At 48.4% G+C, this 24,511-nt stretch overlaps 1 protein-coding gene across 1 annotated transcript in view; it reads left to right on the top strand.

The window, feature by feature from the left end:
- Nucleotides 1-24,511, top strand: part of LOC146816540 (uncharacterized) — a 125,736-nt gene that overhangs the window by 80,185 nt on the left and 21,040 nt on the right. Inside the window, exons 2-3 of the mRNA XM_085610383.1 lie at nucleotides 16,225-16,341; nucleotides 16,743-16,908. Of these exons, the coding sequence (XP_085466509.1) occupies nucleotides 16,225-16,341; nucleotides 16,743-16,908 (283 nt within the window). The remainder of the gene's footprint in view (nucleotides 1-16,224; nucleotides 16,342-16,742; nucleotides 16,909-24,511) is intronic.

Below are 24,511 nucleotides of genomic sequence, written 5' to 3'. Positions count from 1 at the left end.
ACGTGGAACCAGGAAGGAACCAGGCGATGTCGTGAAGATTGCAGGTGAAAGGTGAAGCTTGTCGCTGCAGCCACGGGTACCAGGAGACGTCGAGGACGACCAGGACCAGGAGGAGAGCTGTCCCACAAAGGCTCTTGCTGTCGGCGGCGTCGAAGTTGAACTAGGACTCACCAAGCCTTGGCAAGCGGAACCCACGAAGAACAGAGGACTTGCTTCTGGTGCAGACCAGGAAGGTCTGGGGTGCTTCTCTTTTGCAAAGAAGCGGGAGCCAGTCTGGAGGAGCCAAACCAGCAGTGAAGATTTCAAGGTGTGTCGTCACAAAGGCCGATAGCCAACGGGCAAGCAACCGGACAGACGCGGCAAGCAGGAAAATGCAGAAGGGCCCCACGCAGGACTCGTGGAGTGTGGGGGGCTGATCTTCGGTGCAGATGGTGCTTGGGGTTGGGGCTTCTCAATCCCCGGTGCACAACTTCGAGGGTGCCTCAGAAGCTGCGCTGGAAAATACTCGCCACTTTTCCCAGGTAGCCGGTCCCACACCTCTCGTCGCCTCCACGGATCTCAGCTCGGCTGTGGATGTGGATCAAGGTCGGAGAAGTCTGGAAGTCAAGGCTGTGGTCGGGCTCTGCAGTCGGTCCCTCGTAGAACTTCAGCAAAGCAAAGGGTAGTCTCTTGATGGTGCCTGTTTACACAGGGTAGCCACTCCTTGGCCACAAGGGAGATTCTTCAGTCTTCTTCTTTCGTCGAATGTCGAAGGTCCAGAGTTTCTGTTCAAGTTGCAGGTTCAGGATAATCTAATCTCCTGGGGCCCAGCTACCACTCTTATACTAATCTGGGGGGCTGGGTTGCCTGCTAGGTCACGCCTTATGGGTGGGACCTGGGAGGGGGGTGGTTACACCCCCTTCCCTTTGTCCAGTTTCACGCCAGGACTGGGGCTGGAGTGCCCCAGCACCGGTTTGAACTGGACTATGCATGGAGCACCTTGTGTGCCCCAGGCAGTGTCTCGTTTCATTCATCCCTCCCTGCCCCAATACACTAAGGCCTGTCTGGGGTGGTGCTCGCACCTCCCAAGGCAGGAAACCTATTGTCCAAGCCCCCCTTGCCGGGATCACTTCAGACCAAACTGAAGTTTCAAGATCATTGCCCAGTAAACACTCTACAGGAAGGTCTGAACTAACAACAACTTTCTTGAGGCCAGTTACCCCTCCCCAGGAGAAGTTAACAATAGCCACACTATGGGAGGTAGTTGCATTGCTAGCGTTGGTCACTAGGTAATTCTCACCTAGTATGATCTGTCCAGGGTCCACAAAGGCAGGTGTCACCATTGTGACACTAGCCCCAGTGTCCCTGTAGGCCTGAGCCATTCTTTGGTTGATAAAAGGAGTCTGTCTGTACTTGCCCAGGTTACTGGGGCCTACAGTAGAGGACAAAGCTAAGTCCCCATCACAGATCAGAACAGCCTGAGTAGGTATTCTGACTAGGCCAGAATCCTCCTCAGTTCCCAGGGTTAACCCTACTACACCCTTTTGCTGGGAACCACCACTTACAGCTGGACTAGGGGGTACAGTTGCCTTAGGGGCAATGGTGGCTGGGGGCTTATCCTTTTTGGTGCACTCACTAAACCAATGTGAGTTGGACTTACAATAGTTGCACCATGGTTTCTTTTGGCCATCTTTCTTTTTATCCTTTTTGGGACCACCCTCCCCCTGAGCATTTTGGGGGCCTGGTGAAGACTTCTGGTCTTTTTGTTTCTGATCATTACCCTTCTGGTCTGCCATTTTCTGATCACCGCCCTGGTTCTGGTTTTTCTGCTTAACTCTAGTCCTGACCCATCTATCTGCCTTCTTTCCCAATTCTTGGGGAGAAGTCAGATCAGAATCAATCAGGTGTTGATGCAGTAGCTGGTTTTGACAGTTGTTAAGGATTTGTTCTCTCATGATCAAATTATACAATCCTGTATAGTCCTTAACCTTACTTCCCACTAGCCAGCCTTCCAGAGCCTTAGTGGCACAATCTACAAAGTCAGTCCAGTCCTGAGTCTGTGTCTTCTGGGTATCCCTGAACAACAACCTGTATTCAGTGGTTAGGCCAAACCCATCAATTAGAGCACTCTTCAGGACAGTGTAATTGTCTGCATCCTCATCACTAACTGTGAGGAGCTTGTCTCTACCCTTCTCAGAGAAGGAGAGCCACAAGATAGCTGCCCACTGACTTTGGGGTACCTGCTGTACTTTGCAAGCTCTCTCCAAAGCAGTTATCCATTTGTGGATGTCATCCCCACACTTGTAGGGAGGGACAATCTTGCTCAGGTTTCTATTATCATAGTGCCTGTCTCTATCCTTAGGGATATTGCTGCCACCAGTGGGTTCTGACCCACTTAACTTTTGCTCTCTAGCCAGAGCAAGCTTCTCTTTGGCAAGGGCAAGTTCTTCCCTCTGAATCCTCAGATTAGCTTCCCTCATTGTGGCTTCATGCTCCTTTCTCTCGGGGGAAGTCATTCCCCTGTGAGAAGAGGCATTAGAGATGCTAGAGACATGGGAGTGGATGGATTCCCTTGAAGGGGATCTGTCTCTCCTGCTTCTCTGGTTAAGCCCACTTGGGGGTCTGTAAGGGGGGACTCCATGCAAACTCCCATGTAAGCTTAGGTTAGCCTGGCTAAGTCTTCCTACTTGGCCCTGGCTGTCTACCTCTTCATCTGAAGTCCCATCTAACTCATCTGTGGTGGGTAGACCCTCCTTTGTACCTAGGGTACTGGCCTGTGAGGCCCTAAGAGTATCATACTCCTCTAGGAGTTGTACTAGCTGAAGGAGGGTAGGGTTTGCACCCTGTTTTAACTTTCTGGAGGTACACAATTGTCTCATCTCCTGAAAAGTTAGGGTATCATATCTAGAGGGGGTCTTCTTCAGACCTGCCCCTCCTGAGAGAGCATCTCCTTGATATCCTCCCAGAGACATGATCTAGTGAGGGTGTGGTGTGTGCACCTACCTACACTAGTTGTTTCTACTAAACCTCTCTAGTAGTTGTAGTCAGGGTGTGTTACTCCCTTCAACCTACAACCACTAAGTCCAGTAGGACGTAAGTATTATAATCTATGTTATATGTACCTAAACAATAACTGTGTGATCTTTCAATTTAGTATCTCAAGATTACAATGGTATTACAACAGCAAGCTCAGATCCCACCGCTGCCACCAATGTGAGAAGTTGGCCTGATGTATGATGTCACTAGTTCTAGTGTACACCTTATATCAGTCCAAACAACCCTTATGGTGATTGGTTGTAAAGTCAACCTTATAGACCAGCTATCCTAGTGGTAGCATGGACAAGAGCAGTCTTAGGCTAAACTCTGAATGGCATGTGAAGCCAGCTGTGATACCATATATAATCCCTTGAATACCAAATGAAAGGACACCACAACATATATATATATATAAAATAAAGTGTATTTATTCTAGTCAAACCCTCAGCACTCTTTATGAGATTAGAGGTAAGTACAACACAGTCTTATTCAAGCATACATTAAGTCACACAGGTAAGTAATACAGTTAGGCCCTAGGGGCCACGCGAACCATATACTAAAGAAGTGGTATAAGGACCACTGTCACGGAAATAGGATAGGCCTAGGCCTAGGGAATCGCTGGGGCTACACTACACTAGCAACAGTTAGGAAGTGGGAGGCCCACGGGATTCAGGTGCAGAGTGGAAACACTCACGCGTAATACGTATAATCGATAGAAATAGTACAGTTCTGAAATAAGCAGTTTAAGGACACTTCTGAAGCAGCTAGAGAGTCGAGACTCGGAAACTAGACCCTAGGATAGTCACTACCCTTGTGAGCACCGAAGTACCCAAGTTACCTAGCCCACGGGCTGCAGGTGCATAGGTGTGAACTTGCGTCGGGTTTCGTCGTGGACTTCTATGGATGCCTGAAGGAAAGTTGCTGACAGGCAGTCAGTGAAGAGTGTCTGGTGGATCCCAAGGCTGGGATCAAGAAGAGAGGACACCTGCAAGCAGAAGGGACAGAGTCAAGGTCACTAGCCAGTGACCACGTGGAACCAGGAAGGAACCAGGCGATGTCGTGAAGATTGCAGGTGAAAGGTGAATCTTGTCGCTGCAGCCACGGGTACCAGGAGACGTCGAGGATGACCAGGACCAGGAGGCGAGCTGTCCCACAAAGGCTCTTGCTGTCGGCGGCGTCGAAGTTGAACTAGGACTCACCAAGCCTTGGCAAGCGGAACCCACGAAGAACGGAGGACTTGCTTCTGGTGCAGACCAGGAAGGTCTGGGGTGCTTCTCTTTTGCAAAGAAGCGGGAGCCAGTCTGGAGGAGCCAAACCAGCAGTGAAGATTTCAAGGTGTGTCGTCACAAAGGCCGCTAGCCAACGGGCAAGCAACCGGACAGACGCGGCAAGCAGGAAAATGCAGAAGGGCCCCACGCAGGACTCGTGGAGTGTGGGGGGCTGATCTTCGGTGCAGATGGTGCTTGGGGTTGGGGCTTCTCAATCCCCGGTGCACAACTTCGAGGGTGCCTCAGAAGCTGCGCTGGAAAATACTCGCCACTTTTCCTAGGTAGCCGGTCCCACACCTCTCGTCGCCTCCACGGATCTCAGCTCGGCTGTGGATGTGGATCAAGGTCGGAGAAGTCTGGAAGTCAAGGCTCTGGTCGGGCTCTGCAGTCGGTCCCTCGTAGAACTTCAGCAAAGCAAAGGGTAGTCTCTTGATGGTGCCTGTTTACACAGGGTAGCCACTCCTTGGCCACAAGGGAGATTCTTAAGTCTTCTTCTTTCGTCGAATGTCGAAGGTCCAGAGTTTCTGTTCAAGTTGCAGGTTCAGGATAATCTAATCTCCTGGGGCCCAGCTACCACTCTTATACTAATCTGGGGGGCTGGGTTGCCTGCTAGGTCACGCCTTATGGGTGGGACCTGGGAGGGGGGTGGTTACACCCCCTTCCCTTTGTCCAGTTTCACGCCAGGACTGGGGCTGGAGTGCCCCAGCACCGGTTTGAACTGGACTATGCATGGAGCACCTTGTGTGCCCCAGGCAGTGTCTCGTTTCATTCATCCCTCCCTGCCCCAATACACTAAGGCCTGTCTGGGGTGGTGCTCGCACCTCCCAAGGCAGGAAACCTATTGTCCAAGCCCCCCTTGCCGGGATCACTTCAGACCAAACTGAAGTTTCAAGATCATTGCCCAGTAAACACTCTACAGGAAGGTCTGAACTAACAACAACTTTCTTGAGGCCAGTTACCCCTCCCCAGGAGAAGTTAACAATAGCCACACTATGGGAGGTAGTTGCATTGCTAGCGTTGGTCACTAGGTAATTCTCACCTAGTATGATCTGTCCAGGGTCCACAAAGGCAGGTGTCACCATTGTGACACTAGCCCCAGTGTCCCTGTAGGCCTGAGCCATTCTTTGGTTGATAAAAGGAGTCTGTCTGTACTTGCCCAGGTTACTGGGGCCTACAGTAGAGGACAAAGCTAAGTCCCCATCACAGATCAGAACAGCCTGAGTAGGTATTCTGACTAGGCCAGAATCCTCCTCAGTTCCCAGGGTTAACCCTACTACACCCTTTTGCTGGGAACCACCACTTACAGCTGGACTAGGGGGTACAGTTGCCTTAGGGGCAATGGTGGCTGGGGGCTTATCCTTTTTGGTGCACTCACTAAACCAATGTGAGTTGGACTTACAATAGTTGCACCATGGTTTCTTTTGGCCATCTTTCTTTTTATCCTTTTTGGGACCACCCTCCCCCTGAGCATTTTGGGGGCCTGGTGAAGACTTCTGGTCTTTTTGTTTCTGATCATTACCCTTCTGGTCTGCCTTTTTCTGATCACCGCCCTGGTTCTGGTTTTTCTGCTTAACTCTAGTCCTGACCCATCTATCTGCCTTCTTTCCCAATTCTTGGGGAGAAGTCAGATCAGAATCAATCAGGTGTTGATGCAGTAGCTGGTTTTGACAGTTGTTAAGGATTTGTTCTCTCATGATCAAATTATACAATCCTGTATAGTCCTTAACCTTACTTCCCACTAGCCAGCCTTCCAGAGCCTTAGTGGCACAATCTACAAAGTCAGTCCAGTCCTGAGTCTGTGTCTTCTGGGTATCCCTGAACCATAACCTGTATTGTTCAGTGGTTAGGCCAAACCCATCAATTAGAGCACTCTTCAGGACAGTGTAATTGTCTGCATCCTCATCACTAACTGTGAGGAGCTTGTCTCTACCCTTCTCAGAGAAGGAGAGCCACAAGATAGCTGCCCACTGACTTTGGGGTACCTGCTGTACTTTGCAAGCTCTCTCCAAAGCAGTTATCCATTTGTGGATGTCATCCCCACACTTGTAGGGAGGGACAATCTTGCTCAGGTTTCTATTATCATAGTGCCTGTCTCTATCCTTAGGGATATTGCTGCCACCAGTGGGTTCTGACCCACTTAACTTTTGCTCTCTAGCCAGAGCAAGCTTCTCTTTGGCAAGGGCAAGTTCTTCCCTCTGAATCCTCAGATTAGCTTCCCTCATTGTGGCTTCATGCTCCTTTCTCTCGGGGGAAGTCATTCCCCTGTGAGAAGAGGCATTAGAGATGCTAGAGACATGGGAGTGGATGGATTCCCTTGAAGGGGATCTGTCTCTCCTGCTTCTATGGTTAAGCCCACTTGGGGGTCTGTAAGGGGGGACCCCATGCAAACTCCCATGTAAGCTTAGGTTAGCCTGGCTAAGTCTTCCTACTTGGCCCTGGCTGTCTACCTCTTCATCTGAAGTCCCATCTGACTCATCTGTGGTGGGTAGACCCTCCTTTGTACCTAGGGTACTGGCCTGTGAGGCCCTAAGAGTATCATACTCCTCTAGGAGTTGTACTAGCTGAAGGAGGGTAGGGTTTGCACCCTGTTTTAACTTTCTGGAGGTACACAATTGTCTCATCTCCTGAAAAGTTAGGGTATCATATCTAGAGGGGGTCTTCTTCAGACCTGCCCCTCCTGAGAGAGCATCTCCTTGATCTCCTCCCAGAGACATGATCTAGTGAGGGTGTGGTGTGTGCACCTACCTACACTAGTTGTTTCTACTAAACCTCTCTAGTAGTTGTAGTCAGGGTGTGTTACTCCCTTCAACCTACAACCACTAAGTCCAGTAGGACTTAAGTATTATAATCTATGTTATATGTACCTAAACAATAACTGTGTGATCTTTCAATTTAGTATCTCAAGATTACAATGGTATTACAACAGCAAGCTCAGATCCCACCGCTGCCACCAATGTGAGAAGTTGGCCTGATGTATGATGTCACTAGTTCTAGTGTACACCTTATATCAGTCCAAACAACCCTTATGGTGATTGGTTGTAAAGTCAACCTTATAGACCAGCTATCCTAGTGGTAGCATGGACAAGAGCAGTCTTAGGCTAAACTCTGAATGGCATGTGAAGCCCGCTGTGATACCTTATATAATCCCTTGAATACCAAATGAAAGGACACCACAACAGATATATATATAAAATAAAGTGTATTTATTCTAGTCAAACCCTCAGCACTCTTTATGAGATTAGAGGTAAGTACAACACAGTCTTATTCAAGCATACATTAAGTCACAGGTAAGTAATACAGTTAGGCCCTAGGGGCCACGCGAACCATATACTAAAGAAGTGGTATAAGGACCACTGTCACGGAAATAGGATAGGCCTAGGCCTAGGGAATCGCTGGGGCTACACTACACTAGCAACAGTTAGGAAGTGGGAGGCCCACGGGATTCAGGTGCAGAGTGGAAACACTCACGCGTAATGCGTATAATCGATAGAAATAGTACAGTTCTGAAATAAGCAGTTTAAGGACACTTCTGAAGCAGCTAGAGAGTCGAGACTCGGAAACTAGACCCTAGGATAGTCACTACCCTTGTGAGCACTGAAGTACCCAAGTTACCTAGCCCACGGGCTGCAGGTGCATAGGTGTGAACTTGCGTCGGGTTTCGTCGTGGACTTCTATGGATGCCTGAAGGAAAGTTGCTGACAGGCAGTCAGTGAAGAGTGTCCGGTGGATCCCAAGGCTTGGATCAAGAAGAGAGGATACCTGCAAGCAGAAGGGACAGAGTCAAGGTCACTAGCCAGTGACCACGTGGAACCAGGAAGGAACCAGGCGATGTCGTGAAGATTGCAGGTGAAAGGTGAAGCTTGTCGCTGCAGCCACGGGTACCAGGAGACGTCGAGGACGACCAGGACCAGGAGGCGAGCTGTCGGCGGCGTCGAAGTCGAACTAGGACTCACCAAGCCTTGGCAAGCGGAACCCACGAAGAACGGAGGACTTGCTTCTGGTGCAGACCAGGAAGGTCTGGGGTGCTTCTCTTTTGCAAAGAAGCGGGAGCCAGTCTGGAGGAGCCAAACCAGCAGTGAAGATTATAAGGTGTGTCGTCACAAAGGCCGCTAGCCAACGGGCAAGCAACCGGACAGACGCGGCAAGCAGGAAAATGCAGAAGGGCCCCACGCAGGACTCGTGGAGTGTGGGGGGCTGATCTTCGGTGCAGATGGTGCTTGGGGTTGGGGCTTCTCAATCACCGGTGCACAACTTCGAGGGTGCCTCAGAAGCTGCGCTGGAAGATACTCGCCACTTTTCCCAGGTAGCCGGTCCCACGTCTCTCGTCGCCTCCACGGATCTCAGCTCGGCTGTGGATGTGGATCAGGGTCGGAGAAGTCTGGAAGTCAAGGCTCTGGTCGGGCTCTGCAGTCGGTCCCTGGTAGAACTTCAGCAAAGCAAAGGGTAGTCTCTTGATGGTGCCTGTTTGCACAGGGTAGCCACTCCTTGGCCACAAGGGAGATTCTTCAGTCTTCTTCTTTCGTCGAATGTCGAAGGTCCAGAGTTTCTGTTCAAGTTGCAGGTTCAGGATAATCTAATCTCCTGGGGCCCAGCTACCACTCTTATACTAATCTGGGGGGCTGGGTTGCCTGCTAGGTCACGCCTTATGGGTGGGACCTGGGAGGGGGGTGGTTACACCCCCTTCCCTTTGTCCAGTTTCGCGCCAGGACTGGGGCTGGAGTGCCCCAGCACCGGTTTGAACTGGACTATGCATGGAGCACCTTGTGTGCCCCAGGCAGTGTCTCGTTTCATTCATCCCTCCCTGCCCCAATACACTAAGGCCTGTCTGGGGTGGGCTCGCACCTCCCAAGGCAGGAAACCTATTGTCCAAGCCTCCCTTGCCGGGATCACTCCCAGCAGCAGGAGGTCAGACTTGTGTCGAGGCAGCAGCATCCATTTTGTGATGCTGGGGCTCTGGTTAACTTTAACCGGGTAAGTAGGTTACAACATGTCTTCTCCCTCTAGAAGGGAGGGATAATATCCTCATCCCCAGAAATGGGATGGGGGTATTATTCCAAAGTGTTAGACACCTTACACGACATGTTTTGATAAAGCCAAACCATAGTTACCATAACCGTTTAAGATTATAAGGCACTTTAAGAGTATATGGTAGGCTATATCATAGAACAGCTATAAGGACATGGTTCCGAAAGCTGCAGACAGGCTCAGCTCATGCTAGAGCACCATCTCACATGTTACCAAGCACTCTGCCTCCAGGATTGTTAAGGCCTGCCATAGGAGTGGCTGATAGGTACACATGGGTCTATATGTAAGTTAGGTATAGGAATACTACACCTAAGCAAGGAGTGATTACACGACCTTGCCCCAGCTGAGTGATCAGCCAGTTGTGTCATAATGGAAGGCCAGGCCAGGGGTGGCATAATACATGCTGCAGCCCCTGGTAGGCCTAGGGTACACCTATGCCCTGGGTACCTAAGGTACACTGTACAGGGGCCAATAAGGTGATCCTATCCAAATGGGTTATGCACCTAAAGTACATAGTATCAATTTAGAGAGAGAACAGCAGGGCTGTGGGTCTGATTAGCAGGCCCACAGCCACATCTAAGTCGAAAACCAGTAAAGCAAATGCAAAAAGTGGGGGTGAACATAAAAAGCAGACCCTACTCTCCTACACAGTCTACAAGTGGAGACCTCCTGTAATGTTTTCCAGCGGTAGTTGATATCCTTTATTGGCAATACCATCAGCCTCACTGCCAGAATTTGCTTTAAAACGGTCTTTTTTAAGGCGAAATCAAGGTATGGCTGTCTCAGTTTATCATGGAAGGAAATAGCTAATAGCCTGATATATCTACTACTAGATGACTCTAATTCCTTCATGTCATCTTCCTTAGACAGTAGTCTAACTTGTTTTTTTTTTTTAATGGATTTTAAAATTCCGGGTTGGTAAATAAAATCCTGCCATTTGGACAGGTCAAGGTGCAGGTCAGTGCAAGCAGGAAGAAGGCCATTAGCCCATGGGTTATTGCCTTTCACAAAAATGTCCTTCAGAGTAGCCTTCATTGTATTCGGGGGTGCAGCACAAACCGGTCGATAGTATCGAACAATCGATGCCCAATGTTCGTAACGTTGTTTATTTAACCCGAATTCAAATTGTACCAAGACGTTTCGGGCATGAGCAGGTATGTGAAAGATCTGTTTGAACGCTCTGCAGTTGACACGTTTCATGATGTTAATTAATGCCGCAGGAAATACTAGATGACCATATGTGATTGAAGGGAGTAGCTTAGCTTTTATAACCTTTCTGATGGGTTCGGTTGTCAGACTGCTTAGTTTGGAGTTCAATTTACATAGGGCGTACGTCACTGCCTTGGTCTTTGACTCGATGGATGCAGTATATGATGAAAACTTCCTGTTACTCATCATCCATGAGTGATCTTGACGTTTTTATTAATGGCTGAAAATTGCTGGACGCAAGGAACGCAACAGCAGGTGCTTTTAAAACGAAAATATACTTGCAAACAGGGTGCCCCCAACCCAAGTCAGCGCCCAGTGCAGAGGCACCGATCGCACCGCCCTAGAGCAGCACCGGAAACCACTGGCTCAAATTGAGCACTACTACTCCTTGTATTACAAAGTAGGCCGCTGGTGGGCAATAATTCCCAATTCGACTGGTGATATTAGTTACCAGCTGAACCCAGAATCAGTCTTCCTTCACTGAATCTCTAATGTTATTTCCCATTTATTTAGAGGCCTTTCTTTCACCACCACTTTTCTCCTGCTTTTATAAAAAGAAATGTCTGGGGAGCAGGGCACAGGGTTGCAGTTTTCTGGGAAACTTGTAAGTTCCAAGTCTATTTTCCATTTTCGAATTGAAAACTTATAATGCGCAGATATTTCTGCATCCTTGAAGTACCAAGTCATATCCGTTTTGCAAGCCCAAGACTGGGAAGGCAAAGAAAGCAGTGCCCTGGTTATAAGTAAAGAGATGGATCCTACTGTTTGTCTTTGTCTTTTGCGCCCCATGTCCTAAATGTTGTTTATATTGTGTTCTATCTAGCTTTCCCCAAGCACAGGCTCAGCTCACAATCCTGGAACACCCTCCCCCTGCACCTCAGAGCATCAACCCTGCTCCAACAATTCAGGAAGGACCTCAAAACCTGGATGTTCAACCAATAGAAGCAGGCAACGTGATCCCGCAGCAAGACCCCACAGCACCTCGAGACCCTCACGGGTGAAGCAGCCACACTATACAAATCCTGATTGATTGATTGACAATGCCAGAGACCCCTACTCTATCAGTCTGCAAGTTATGGCAGCGATTCACCCATTCAACCCAAAAGAACCCAAAGAAAACACTTAAGAAAGAAAACATAGGGGGGCGTGGCCAACCAGCGAAGAAGATGGCCGCTTCTTAGAGCCCAGAGCTTAATCCCCAGTCTATCCGCACATAAATCCGAGGCAGTTGAACCCCAACTGCAATCTTGCAAGCACTGTGCACACTGGGAGGTGTGTGACCCGAATCGCGCCCTCCGGGACTGCCGTGGGTGAGAAGAACGGACTGCGGCCTGCCAGACTGCCAAAAGCCCCAGCCTCGAGTGCGAGAGGTAGAGCAGCGGCGGTGCGTCCATTGGGGCGCAGGGGCGGAGCCCCACTTACCGACACACGCACGCAAATCAATCCCCAGACCGGCAGCAATGGCAATGCAATGATGCGTTGCGTCGGACATGAAGGGGGTGGGGCCGGGGGGCGAGCACTGACACAGTTGACAGGCAGCGGCTCGCAATTTTATTGCGCATGCTCGAGTTTGTCTCACGATAAGCACGAGCATGCGCATTCGCCGCACTGTCTGCCACTGACTACTGTACTCGAGGAGGGGGCCGAGAGGCCGAGGGTTGCCTCATGCAGCAGCCCCCCTCTCGGTATCCGGGCGAGCCCTATCCGTGCTCTTTCGCCAATCCAGGGCAGGCGCTGCTAATGCAGCATCTCTGGATTGGCTGAGAGCCTGATACAGTCTCTCAGACCCGCGGCAGCCTGCGAGTAACTGCTGCTAATTGGGTGCCGCGCAACTATGGCCAATCACTGTGGCCATGAGGTGCGCACTCCAGCAGTCGGTCGCGTCATCACGCACGCGGTGGTGCCACACTGTCTGCATTGCATAGCCTCGTGGCGGCGGTGCGTACAGAGTCAGGACCCGTCGTGTGACTGACTGAGTGACTCGTCGTGTCTCGTGTGTGTCGTGATCACTGCATAAAAGTACCTGAAAAGTAAGTATTGCACAACCTGATAGCTGCCTTGATTGTTGTCTTTTTCCAGTCTTGATATAAAATTGTGTGCAACTTCAACTTCACTTGACACTCCATCGTCGTGCTACTCTGAAGGAAATTCTGTGTATTAATACAGAATGAACACTGAATGTGAGACAGTACAGAACCTACGGTGTACACGGCTTTAACTGACTGAGAACTCAAGGCAATGTCTTGTGTGCCATCCCGTTTGATTTACACAACTTCTCAACCCAGGGCTAGCCCATGAATTTCTCGGTTTTTGCAGCCAGTCGAGGTGTACTCTGGGAAAGACCCGCAGGACAGCTGGAACTGTACGGGCTGACCAGTTCAGGCCCCTGCCCACGCCGTTAGGGTGGTAGAGGTCCGGTACCTCCAGCGGCGTCTCTGCTCAAGGAGGGGGGATAGGCCTGGTACTTCCAGAGGTCCGAGCATCTCATTCTCATGCCACTACACGTCCAGAAGCGCGGCCACCTCTCACGAGACCCCCCCGCCACCCCCGCCCTCCCCCCAGGGCTGCCAGTGCGACCCCCCCCCCCCCAGGGCTGCCAGTGCGACCCCCTCCCCTCCCCCCAGGGCTGCCAGTGCGACAAGTCCTCTTTAAAAAGTGCAACAGACGGAGCGCAGTGTTTGAGTACTAACTTGTAGGTACTTCGTAAACATGCTGCCCCCTCACGCCCCGGGGCAGCTGCTCACACTTTAACACCTGTGGGGGGTGGATACCCCAAAAAGATTTAAATAAATAACAGCGACACGTGTGAAATTCGGTTTGGGTGTGGAACTGGAAGCGTTGAATGTGCCCTTTGACACCAGGTGAAGAGGTCCTGATGCGGTGACCCTTTGCGGGTCAGGTGACCCACTCCTAGGCGTGGGAGACGCCTAGGAGTCTCTGCCGAGGTCAGAGTTGCGGAAATAAAATGGTATCCCATGCACTCCCTATGCTATTGGTTTCATCCAGAACACACCACAAAGTCGACTTTAAGTTTACTGTAGAGTGGTAGTAATACATCAGCTCGCATACACACAGAGCGTACCGGCCCCGGAAGGATGAATAGTTGAGTGTGAGCCCTGCCAAATTTCGAACTGACCTAGCGCACCGGCTGTCCCCCTGAGAGCTCTGCCGTAGACTTTAGTGCCTGGTAGACATTATGTTTCGAGATGCCGATAGCTGAGTGAGCGTTTAAACTTACTTTTTTTCAGAGAAAACGCAGTAACTATTAGCCACCTGTCACTCGCACACAGCCTTGGTGCTTGAATAACATTTTCACTGGGCCTCCATTTGTGTACGGGTCTTTGTCACTAGAAAGATGAAAAGTCGAGTGAGTCTGCATATGAGATTTTATACTACCCTCTAGAGCATGCTCTCACCCAGTCATCTAAGTTCTTGGCTTGGGGTGCAGGGCGAGCCGGTGATGTAGTGGTGTCTCCTCCCTGGCTAGACCTACGCTTTAGGGTTCAAATCCCTTGACTGTAATTACGAGAACAAACAAAACATAAAACCAAGACGGTGTTTGGCATCTGAGGCTCCTGGGTGTTCTCCAAAATCAAATACGTGAAATCAGCATTTTTTCTCCCCAGTAATAACCAATTCTTAATATACAGGGGAGTAGCTTCAGGGGGGGGGGTGTTTGGGGTGTCACACCCCCTAATAAATGTACTTTCTGATGTTTGGGTGGGTGCATGTGTTTTCAGTCGGGTACGCTGGGTGTCTGTCGGATTTCACTAGGCATTTTTACACATAGGCAAACATGCACACACACTCTCTCCCTCTGTTGTGAAAGTCCTCAAAAATGTTGATTATTTCAAAAGATTGTTTTCTTCTGAGCACTCCTGCCTGGCCGCATTCTTCTCCCTTTCCACTTCGCTTAAGCCACTCTCATGAACCCTGCTTGGCTTAATGTATTAAAGTTATATGCCAGCCTTGTTGTTGGTGGATCTGAAGCCCCCTTACCCTCATCTTACTGACCAAGCTACGCTCCTGTTAATATAGTGCTCTTTGCCAGTATTGCGGTATCATAGCACTGTGTTTAACAGGTGTTACTTTTCAGCTCAATTCATCCGATTGCTTTGACCTCAAAATGGCGACCTACTGAGGCGAAGCCCCTAGAGTTCAATGTCAACCTGTGTTATGGTTGCAATCCCGGCAGCAAACGCATGAACCACCTGGAGTATGCTCATGCAGCATTATATTCACATATGCAGTAGCTATTGCTTGTTAAAGTTTTTGCTGTGCAGGTCGGTACTTCTACCTGCGAGCAGTTTTCGGCCAGAACTCTACAGCACAAGGTTAAAAATGGCTTGATGGGAAATATTCTACTGCAACCGAAAGCTGTGACAGACATTTCCATGCATAACGTCGCTGTAAAGCCATAAAATGTCACTGTGTATGTATGCATGTTTATCTGTAAACATATGTGAGCGTGTATCTGCTTGTCTCCTCAAAGCATGCCTGTGTTTTAATGTGTCCGTGTGCACATTTGTGTGTATGGACAAGTGCCCAAGTATCCGAATGTGACTGCTCGTTCATGCGTTTGCATTTGTGTGCGCGTATTTCTCTCTCGGCATATGTGCAGGTTGTGTGCATATGGACATGTTTTTTTGTGTGAATTATTGTTTTATTTGCTTTACCTTGGTTACAACCACATAAGAAGAAACTGTGGTAGCTTTATCTCTCAAGAAAAAGAAAACATAACTAATATAAGACTAAATAAAGCATAAAAAACGATTCTTTGCTGTCTCTCAGGTTTTTGCTTGCAAAAGAAAGAGGTTATTGGCAAACTCTCTTGCTGGAAAAGAAAACAAGACAATGAAATTATAAACACACGTCAGGGCTAAAACGAATTAATTAACCAATAGTTGACAAATATCTTTCGCTATTGGAAAACTAAACAGTGTGCAATGCTTAGTTGTCGCTGAAAGAATGACTGACAAAATATTTGATTTGTAAATGCTCAAACTTAGCATGCAGGGGGACTTTAACAGAATTCTTGAATTAAAACTGAAGTTCATGTAGCTTTCTGTATATGTTTGTTCTGCATCAGTTAAAACTGTTCGAAGACACACAGGAACGTACTAAAATCCGAAAGTTGAAAACCTGTTCCAGGGAAAACGTTCTTTAAAATTCTGCAAGTGCGTCCAGTAAAGTAATTAAATTGCCGAAGTTACTGAATTATAGCTCAGTCACTTTGCAGAATTACTCTGTTGTGCAAGGATAAACGATACATTCGAGTTTTGTTTAACAAAATACAAGCTAAAATAATTTTGAATAGGTTCTTGCACATATTTACACTATTTCACAAGTTATGGTTCTCTGCTGCACTTCTTAATGTATTGATTAAAGGATAATTTGAATTTAAAATTGTGATCTATTGTATTCCATAAAGATGCTGAAAGCTAAAAATCATATCATTATTACATTTGGAAATGGAAATGGAAATGGAAAATTATATTTAAATGTAAGCAGGTTCCAATGGATAATTTTAACGTACCAGACTAAAAAAAGTCTGGTTTCCCCGAACATCAAACAAAATAAATATTTTAAGAACACTGTAGTTATTTTATGTTAACTTGAAGAACTGACGCTGGTAAAATTCATTGGGATTACTTGTATTTTAAAAGCAATGCTTGTCTAGTTACAGCACGTTATTTTTTATTTTCAGCACCTTCTAAAGCTTGACAACCCTTACCCAATTTTTGGTCATATTTCCGGCGAAGAACAAGACCTCCTTTGCTGCTCTTTCACCCCGGCTACGACCCAGCAAACACCAGAGTTAAAGGTAAGGAAACTTATGCTATTTTGTTTTTAGATTGGAGTTAGAGCTATGTGTGTGGTCACTGTACATGGTGGTTGGGGTAGGCACACATTCTGAACATTGTACCCTCAGTGGATGGAATTTACTAAGAGCCTTAGCCCTGTGATTTGGGCAATAACGGTTGTTAACAGCACTATCTATCCCTTGCCTTGTTCAAGGCCCTCAAGCAGTGTCTGTTTCAGTGCCTTCAGCAACCACTATGGCACACAGAGGCAGCAGGCAGTAAGGCTGTATTTTTAGCAGTCATGTTGTGCAAAGGGGAGCTGTTGGAGATTTATTGCGATACTGCACAAGATATATGTATTTATACTGAAATTTGATATTATTGCACCGCACCTTATATGTTGTACTTTGATTATTGGCAGGTTTCTTTAATATATATTGGTAAGGCCAGCATCGGCATCATGAATACAGTACAAGAGCTGATTACAAGGTCATTCCAGGCACGGCCACTTCAAGAGAAAATAGATTTAAAGCAATTGGGACCTCATCGGCCTGACCTAAAACTACAGCAAACTTCCCAGGACAGAGGTAAAATGTCCACACGTACATTCTCAAACGCCTGGTACACAAAAGCTGATTGGCTTACAGGGTGCCCTTTAAGAAATTCTCTGTTCTGCTTCCCCTGCTTGCTGTTTGGTGGTGAGTTTTCTTGGACAAATCAAGGAGTAACAGACTTGAAGTATTTGTCTGAAAAAATAAAGAAGCATTCACGCACAAGAAAGCATATGGAAAACCTGACTAGACTGGGAATGTTGGGGGAAGATGCTCCGATTGAGCAGCAGATAAGTGATGCATACCGCAAAGCAATACAGAAACACAATGAAGCAGTTGATAGGAACAGACAGATTCTATCCAAAATAATTGATTGCATTCGTTTCTGTGGTGCTTTTGAACTGCCATTGCGAGGCCATGATGAATCGGAAGGTTCCCCAAATCCTGGAATATTCAAAGGCCTTGTGGATTTAATAGCAAGCATAGACAAGGATATGGAAGCACATTTAGCACGTGCTACAGTCTTTAAGGGCACCTCTAAAACAATACAAAATGAACTTCTTGAGTGTATGCTCGAAATTATGAGAAGCCATATTGTTGAAGAATTGCAAAACACAGACTTTGTGGCTATTCAGGCTGATGACACCACTGATGTGGCCACTAAAACACAGTCCGTATTAGTGTTTCGATACATTGACAATGACAGACAAGTTGTGGAGAGGTTCTATGGTTTCACACATTTAAGAGACTCTAGTGCAGAAACCATTACTGCAGCTATACTGCGTCAACTGAGCTTAATTTTTCCAGAGCTGCCTCAAAAAAAAAAACTTATTGCGCAAAGCTATGATGGTGCGTCCGTAATGAGTGGAAGCCTTAGTGGAGTTCAGAAGAGAATTCGAGATGTGTACCCTAATGCTCATTATGTGCACTGTTACGCTCACCAACTTAATCTTATTATGCAACAGGCAGTATCAAAGATCACCGAGACACGAATTTTCTTTCAGGATATAGGAGGCATGGCAGCATTCTTCTCGCGTTCCCCCAAAAGAACAGAAGCACTTCATGACATTGTAGACAAAAGCGTTCCAAGGGGATCCTCAACTCGTTGGAACTTTAACATCCGTACAGTCAACCTAATCTATGAACATAGAGAGGACCTTCTGAAATGTTTTGAAGCCATAGAAGCTAATGATGAGTTTGATTACAAAAGTCAGATTGAAGCCCATGGCTTTGGTAGAACACTACAAGACAGAGAGTTTCAGTTCTTACTGTTTTTATTTCATGATATAATGGTAGCTTTCGACCTGTTATACAATCAGTTACAAGCACGAGAGATAGATACTGTCAAAGTGCAAGTATATACTACTATGTTTGTCCAAAGCATAAGCAAAGTGAGAGATGGGGTTGACAATTTAGACAGCAAACTGCCAGAGAAATCTATTTTCTCAAACCACAGGAAAAACATCACCACTATGGTCCGAATTGCAAAGGAGATCTGTGACATTGTAATTGTGCAGGCAAAAGAGCATTTTTCTTTCACAAAACATTTGGTGAGTGCCAGATTATTGCAAAGTCAACAGTTTGCCAAATATGATTAATCCTTCCCGGAGCGTGCTCTGAATGAGGCTGTGGGAGCTTATCCTATGCTCAATAAAGAAGAGCTGAGAACTGAGTTGACTGTACTGTACGGAATGCCTGTGTACCGGAAGGCCACAAGTGCCTTGTCTTTGCTGGCTTTAATACATAAACTTAATATGGAAAAGTCACTTGGAGAGACAGTGGCTTTACTTAAAATTGTCATAACCACTCCTATGACAACAGTCGAGGCAGAACGATGTTTTTCAGCCTTAAAGAGGATTAAGACATTCCTGAGAAACACCATGCTTGAGGAAAGACTCAATGCTTTGGCAATGCTCTCTGTAGAGAGCAAGCTAGTTCAGAAAATCCCGGACTTTAACACTAAAGTTATTGAAAAGTTTGCTGCTCTTAAAGAGAGACGTGCTGATTTCATTTACAAAAAGTAAACAATTTTGAATGCTGCTACTTTGCAACCAGTTTAGTTTGTTAATGTTAAATAAAAACATCTGTGAGTGAGGTACTCAGAAATGCATTGTATCTCGAAGTCTGTTATGAAGCTCTGTGGTTATACTGAATAAGCAGCTACCTATGTTATATGACATCTCTTTATTAATGTTATAACTGCACTTTCACAATTGCTTTATTAACCTTCCTGCTTTCTCAAATTTGCTTGAAAATGCACCATTTCTCTTCTCTTTTTTCAAAATTTTCTCGGGGGCAGAACCCCCCCGAACCCTCCTTATAGGGGTTCGGCCTCGCTCGCTACGCTCGCTCGCAACGGTGAAGTATACCAATCATTTTACGCCTCACCACTTTAAAATGTCACCAGCCGCCCCTGAGGTAGAGTTACGGTGGTTGGCGAAGAACGTGTAAGGGACAGAACCCAGGTGAAAAACTCGGTACCAGAGGGACCGACCACTAAATGGGAGCCAGCACCGGAATACATTCCACCACGATGGCCTGTGCCGGGGGCCCGCCGACAGTGAGTGTGGGCTAGACCAACCGCGCCCAAACCCTCACAATAGAGCGTGGCTTGGTCGGCGAGACAATTGAGGTGCGGCGGGGGCCTGTTGAGGTAGACCTGTCTCATACGCCCTCCGAGACTGCAGTGGGTGAGAAGAACGGACTGCGGCCTGCCAGACTGTCGAAAGCCCCGGCCTCGAGTACGAGAGGCAGAGTTACGGTGATCGACGAAGACAAACATACACAGCAGAGCGTGGCTCAGCGTCGATACTACTGAGGTGTGGCAGGGGCCTGGAGAAGTAGACCTGTCTTCCACAAGCGAAAACCCAAAAGGCCACAGAATACTTGAGCGCCGACAGCAGGAGAGGGCAGGCGCAGTGGAATACGGTGGCGTCCCTGTGCACGGACCCCAGCACGGTGCACCGATAGCAGCAGAAGAAGGGCAGCGACACCATGCAGAGGCCCAGCAAGTGTGGGGGGCCCAATTTGAACATGCTGGAAGGCCCAGGACTTACTGGTGGATAACCCATAACGACAGGGTGTCTCCGGGAACGTTAGGGCCTTTGGGGAACCTTGACAGGCCGTGCAGAGGTACAATTTGCCTACAGCAGGTGGCAGGGAGTACCCGGGGACCCTAATCCAACCCTCCTTCCCCCCTCGATGGGACCGGCCCCCGGGGGGATCATGAGCTCTCACCAAATGAAAATGGATAAATTTGCACTACCCAAGGGCCCGGAGGGGTCGGACCCCCACGAAGACCAACGGTCGGCGACACCGCAACATCAGGCAACAGGTGAACCACTCTCGCTGCACGACATCATGGCCGCGATTCAGGGAGTGCGAACAGCCCTAGTGGGAAGGATTGATACGGTGACCCTGATACGGGCAGGTTTACGCAATATGGGCTCCAGGCTCCAAGTAATGGAGGAAACCACTGGGACTCTAGCACAAGACACTAAAGCCCTACAGGAAAAGGTGGGGGAACTCCAGGCAATGGCATACAGCTTGGAAGCAAAGCTGGAAGATTTCAAGGGAAGGTCGAGGAGGAACAACATTCGTATCCTAGGGGAATTTATTTGTTGAAAACCTCATCGGCAAATAGCTACAACCCTGAGGGCTATCGAAACTATTCACGGTGGAGAGAGCCCACAGAGTACCAAGAGGGAGACCACGACCAGGGGCCCCGCCGCGACCCATACAGGCCCGCCTCCTCCACTATAGGGATCGAGGTGTAGTGCTTCAGACGGCCAGGGTGGCCCCGCTGGTCACGTATGAGAACGAACGAATATCCTTCTTCCCGGCTTACACCAGAAAGTGCAAAGGCAGAGGAGAACATTTCTGGCGGTGAAGCAAGAGTTGAGGAAGAGGGAAGTGAGTTATTTAATGATGTACCCGGCGAAGCTCAGAGTGGAAGATGGTGGAAAGTCGTGGTTTTTCGAAACACCTGAGGAGGCATGGGCCTGGATAGAAGGCTGGCACACAGTAGGGCGCTCCCCAACCAAAGGGATGCACAGCTCAAGACCCAGGAAAACGTCCAGATCGACCGAAAGTGAGACTTTGGAGAGGCAGGTTGGGAGAGATAATATAGCATCGCGGGAGAGAGACTGAGTATCATGGTAGATCAAGCGACTTTTATGGAATTGGGGTGATGGAGTGATGTATCGTGGGGGCTCTTCCCCTTCGACAGAAATGCCGAGCAGATGCGAGACAAACTGAATCCGAAAAAGCAAACAAACTGTGCATAATGCACCGCACAAAGGCTGACTTTGGCTCCTATTTAACTGAATGGAGGTGGGGGACAATTGCCAATCAGAACGTGAACTGGGGGGGGGCAGAGAATCTGGGCTAATGGGGAGGTGCATGTTCTCCGGACTCTAATCAATGGGGGGGGGGGACAGGCACTCTCCTGTGTTGGGGTCGGGCTGGTTGGGTCCGTCAGGCAGGGTTTGCGGGGTGGGGGTGGTTCCAAGGGATCCGGGGAAGGCAGGGAGGTGGGGTTAGGCACCCCGTTGGGTGAGTTTATGTTAATTTTGATTTTACCACACAGCAATACGATCATTTGGAGTGCACTTCACAAGCGACAAGCTAGTAAGTCCTAGAGAGAAGGGCCTCTCCTGGGTCCACCAGAAGCATAACACCTGTCAATGTCGGGTATGGCACACACAGTGACACGTGAACTCAAGCTGCTGACGTGGAATGTCAACAGGTTGGGTGACACAATCAAACGAGTTATAGTGAGCCAGTTCATCAAAAGACATGCCCCAGATGTGATCCTCCTCCAAGAAACCCACTTACTGGGTAATAAATGTAAGGCATTGGATCATTGGGGGTATAGGATGGAGAGTCATGCAGGATTCACCACTAGTTCCAGGGACACCGAGATTCTTCTTAAGAAACGATTCCCACTTATTGTAGAGTGGACATGGGGGGACAAGTTGGGAAGGTACACAGCTATTTCGGGTAAATTGGATGGTGAAACATTCAATATACGTTTGGTGTATGTACCGCTGTCTCTAGCAAGGTCGACTGTCCCAGAACTGGGAAAGCTGCTACTAGAATAACAGACAGGCCACCTTATCATTGGTGGAGATTTCAACATGGCAGTAGATGATGCTTTATATAGACAACCAGCCAGAAAATTCCATGCAGCTCAGACACAGTTGGCCGACTTCCTCAGAGCCCTCGGTCTCTCCGATGTCTGGAGAGCTAGAAACCCGCTGAAGAGGGAATATACATTTCGCTCTAGTGTGCATAATAGTAGATCTAGGATAGACCTCCTAGTCATGCCCTCAATCAATCAATCAATCAATCAGTGACACTTATAAAGCGCGCTACATACCCGTAGGGTCTCAAGGCGCTGGGGAGGGGGGGTGCCGCTACTGCTCGAACAGCCAGGTCTTCAGCTTCTTCCTGAAGGAGAGGTGGTCTTGGGTCAGGCGCAGGTCGGACGGGAGGGAGTTCCAGGTCTTGGCGGCCAGGTAGGAGAAGGACCTTCCTCCTGTAGTCGCTCTTCGGATGCGGGGGACGGCGGCGAGGGCGTGGTTGGCTGATCGGAGGTGGCGTTTGGGAGCGTAGAAGTTGACTCGGCTGTTGAGGTAGCTCGGGCCTTGGTCGTGTAGGGCTTTGTGTGCGTGGGTGAGGAGGCGGAAGGTGATTCTCTTGTTGATGGGGAGCCAGTGAAGGTCTCTCAGATGACCGGAGATGTGGCTGGATCGTGGGATGTCGAGGATGAGTCTGGCTGAGGCGTTTTGGATCCGCTGGAGTCTCTTCTGGAGCTTGGCGGTGGTCCCGGCGTAGAGGGCGTTGCCGTAGTCCAGTCGGCTGGTGACGAGGGCCTGGGTGACGGTCTTCCTGGTCTCTGAGGGGATCCACCAAAAGATCTTTCGTAGCATGCGTAGGATGTTGAAGCACGCCGAGGAGACCTCCACCCAGATTCAGGGCTTTAGTGAAGTTAGATATTTCCCAAGAGTAATATCCGACCAGTCCCCCGTATGGGAAAAGTACTCGGTTAGCAAACAAAAATTTAGGAGCGTAATTGCCATAAACGCCAGGTAACCGAAAATTCCCCAAATCAGAGAAGAACTTGTTCAAGCGACTGAAAATTATTTTGAAGGAGAACGAAACCTCAGTGGTTTCCTCACTGACGTTGTGGGAGGCATACAAAACTAGAGGGAAAGCACTATCATTAATGATGGGACACAAGAGGGAAAAAAGAAATGAGGTGGCGGAGGTGGATAGAGTATTCTAGAACTTGAACAACAAGTAGTAAGGTTGGATAACGAAGAAGCAAAACATTAACTGAGTCTAAAACAACAAGAGTATAAAGATTTGGCGACAAATGCTGCACGAGCCTCCCTGGACGAAACAAAGTATAGAGTATATGAACACGGGGACAAGGCCGGGAGGCATATCGCTTGGCTAGACAAACAAGAAAGAGCCAACAGATGGATCGCCTCATAGACCCGCAGGATATTGTAGAGGAATTCGCAAACCACTATACCTCTGAATCCTCCGCCACAACTCAGCAGGCTCTTGAGCTCTTTAAAGACAGACCCCTTCCCCCACACACACAAGAGGACATACAAACTTTAGATGCAGAGTTAACAATTGAAGAATTACAAGAGGCCCTCAGGGAGGTTAAATCAGGAAAGGCGCTGGGCCCAAATGAGATACCAGTCGAAATATATAAAACCACGGCCAAGCATACAGTTCCACACTTGTTAGAAATGTATAAGGAGAGCCAAGAGGCAGGCACATTACCCCTAGACCAAAGAATAGCTTCCTTAGTGGTAATACACAAAGACGGCAAACCAAGGGACCAATGCGGATCTTACCGTCCCATCTCCCTGCTAAATGCTTAGGCGGAAATCCTCGCCAAACTCTTGGCCCGCCGACTAAGCACTATTATTCCCAAGGTGTACATCTGGACCAGTCTGGATTCTGCATCGTGGGACCAGACAGGGTTGTCCCCTCTCGCTTTTATTATTTGCATTGGCGCTCGGACCACTGGCGGCCTGGATTTGGGGAGATTCGCTAATACGGTGTCTTCGCTGGTCGGCTGATTGGGAAGACAGGATATCACTATATGCTAACGATACCCTTCTGTATGTGGCATCGCCCAGTGTCTCGATCTCTAGAATCCTCAATATATGTGCCACTTACCGAAGGTTCTCCAATATACGATTAATTGGACAAAATCAGTGGTCCTTATTTTACACGGGCAGACAGTGAGAATGTGAAGCGCAGGTGGTGACAGATGGGTTCCAATAGCTGGGTATTTTTGTTACGCCTAATCAAGAACTGTTTATGGCAAAAAATCTGCAACCCCCGCTGAACCGACTGAAGGAGGATGTTCAGTACTGGAGGGCACTCCCTCTCTCTCTTTTGGGGAGGACTACCCTTTTAAAAATAATGGCACTTCCACGCTTTCTCTACGTCTTCCACAATACCCCCTTCCCGGTGCAGGACAACTACTTTAAATCCATACAGGGTGAGAACAGAAAGCTATTGTGGGATGGTGGGGCACCAAGACTAGCTCTCAGTAAGCTTACAATGGGGTGGTATGATGGAGGAATAGCTCTCCCTGATATCCGGAACT

This window comes from Triturus cristatus, chromosome 6 (genome assembly GCF_964204655.1).
Source record: "Triturus cristatus chromosome 6, aTriCri1.1, whole genome shotgun sequence".
Lineage (NCBI taxonomy): Eukaryota > Metazoa > Chordata > Amphibia > Caudata > Salamandridae > Triturus > Triturus cristatus.
This window is presented reverse-complemented; position numbering and strand designations above follow the sequence as displayed.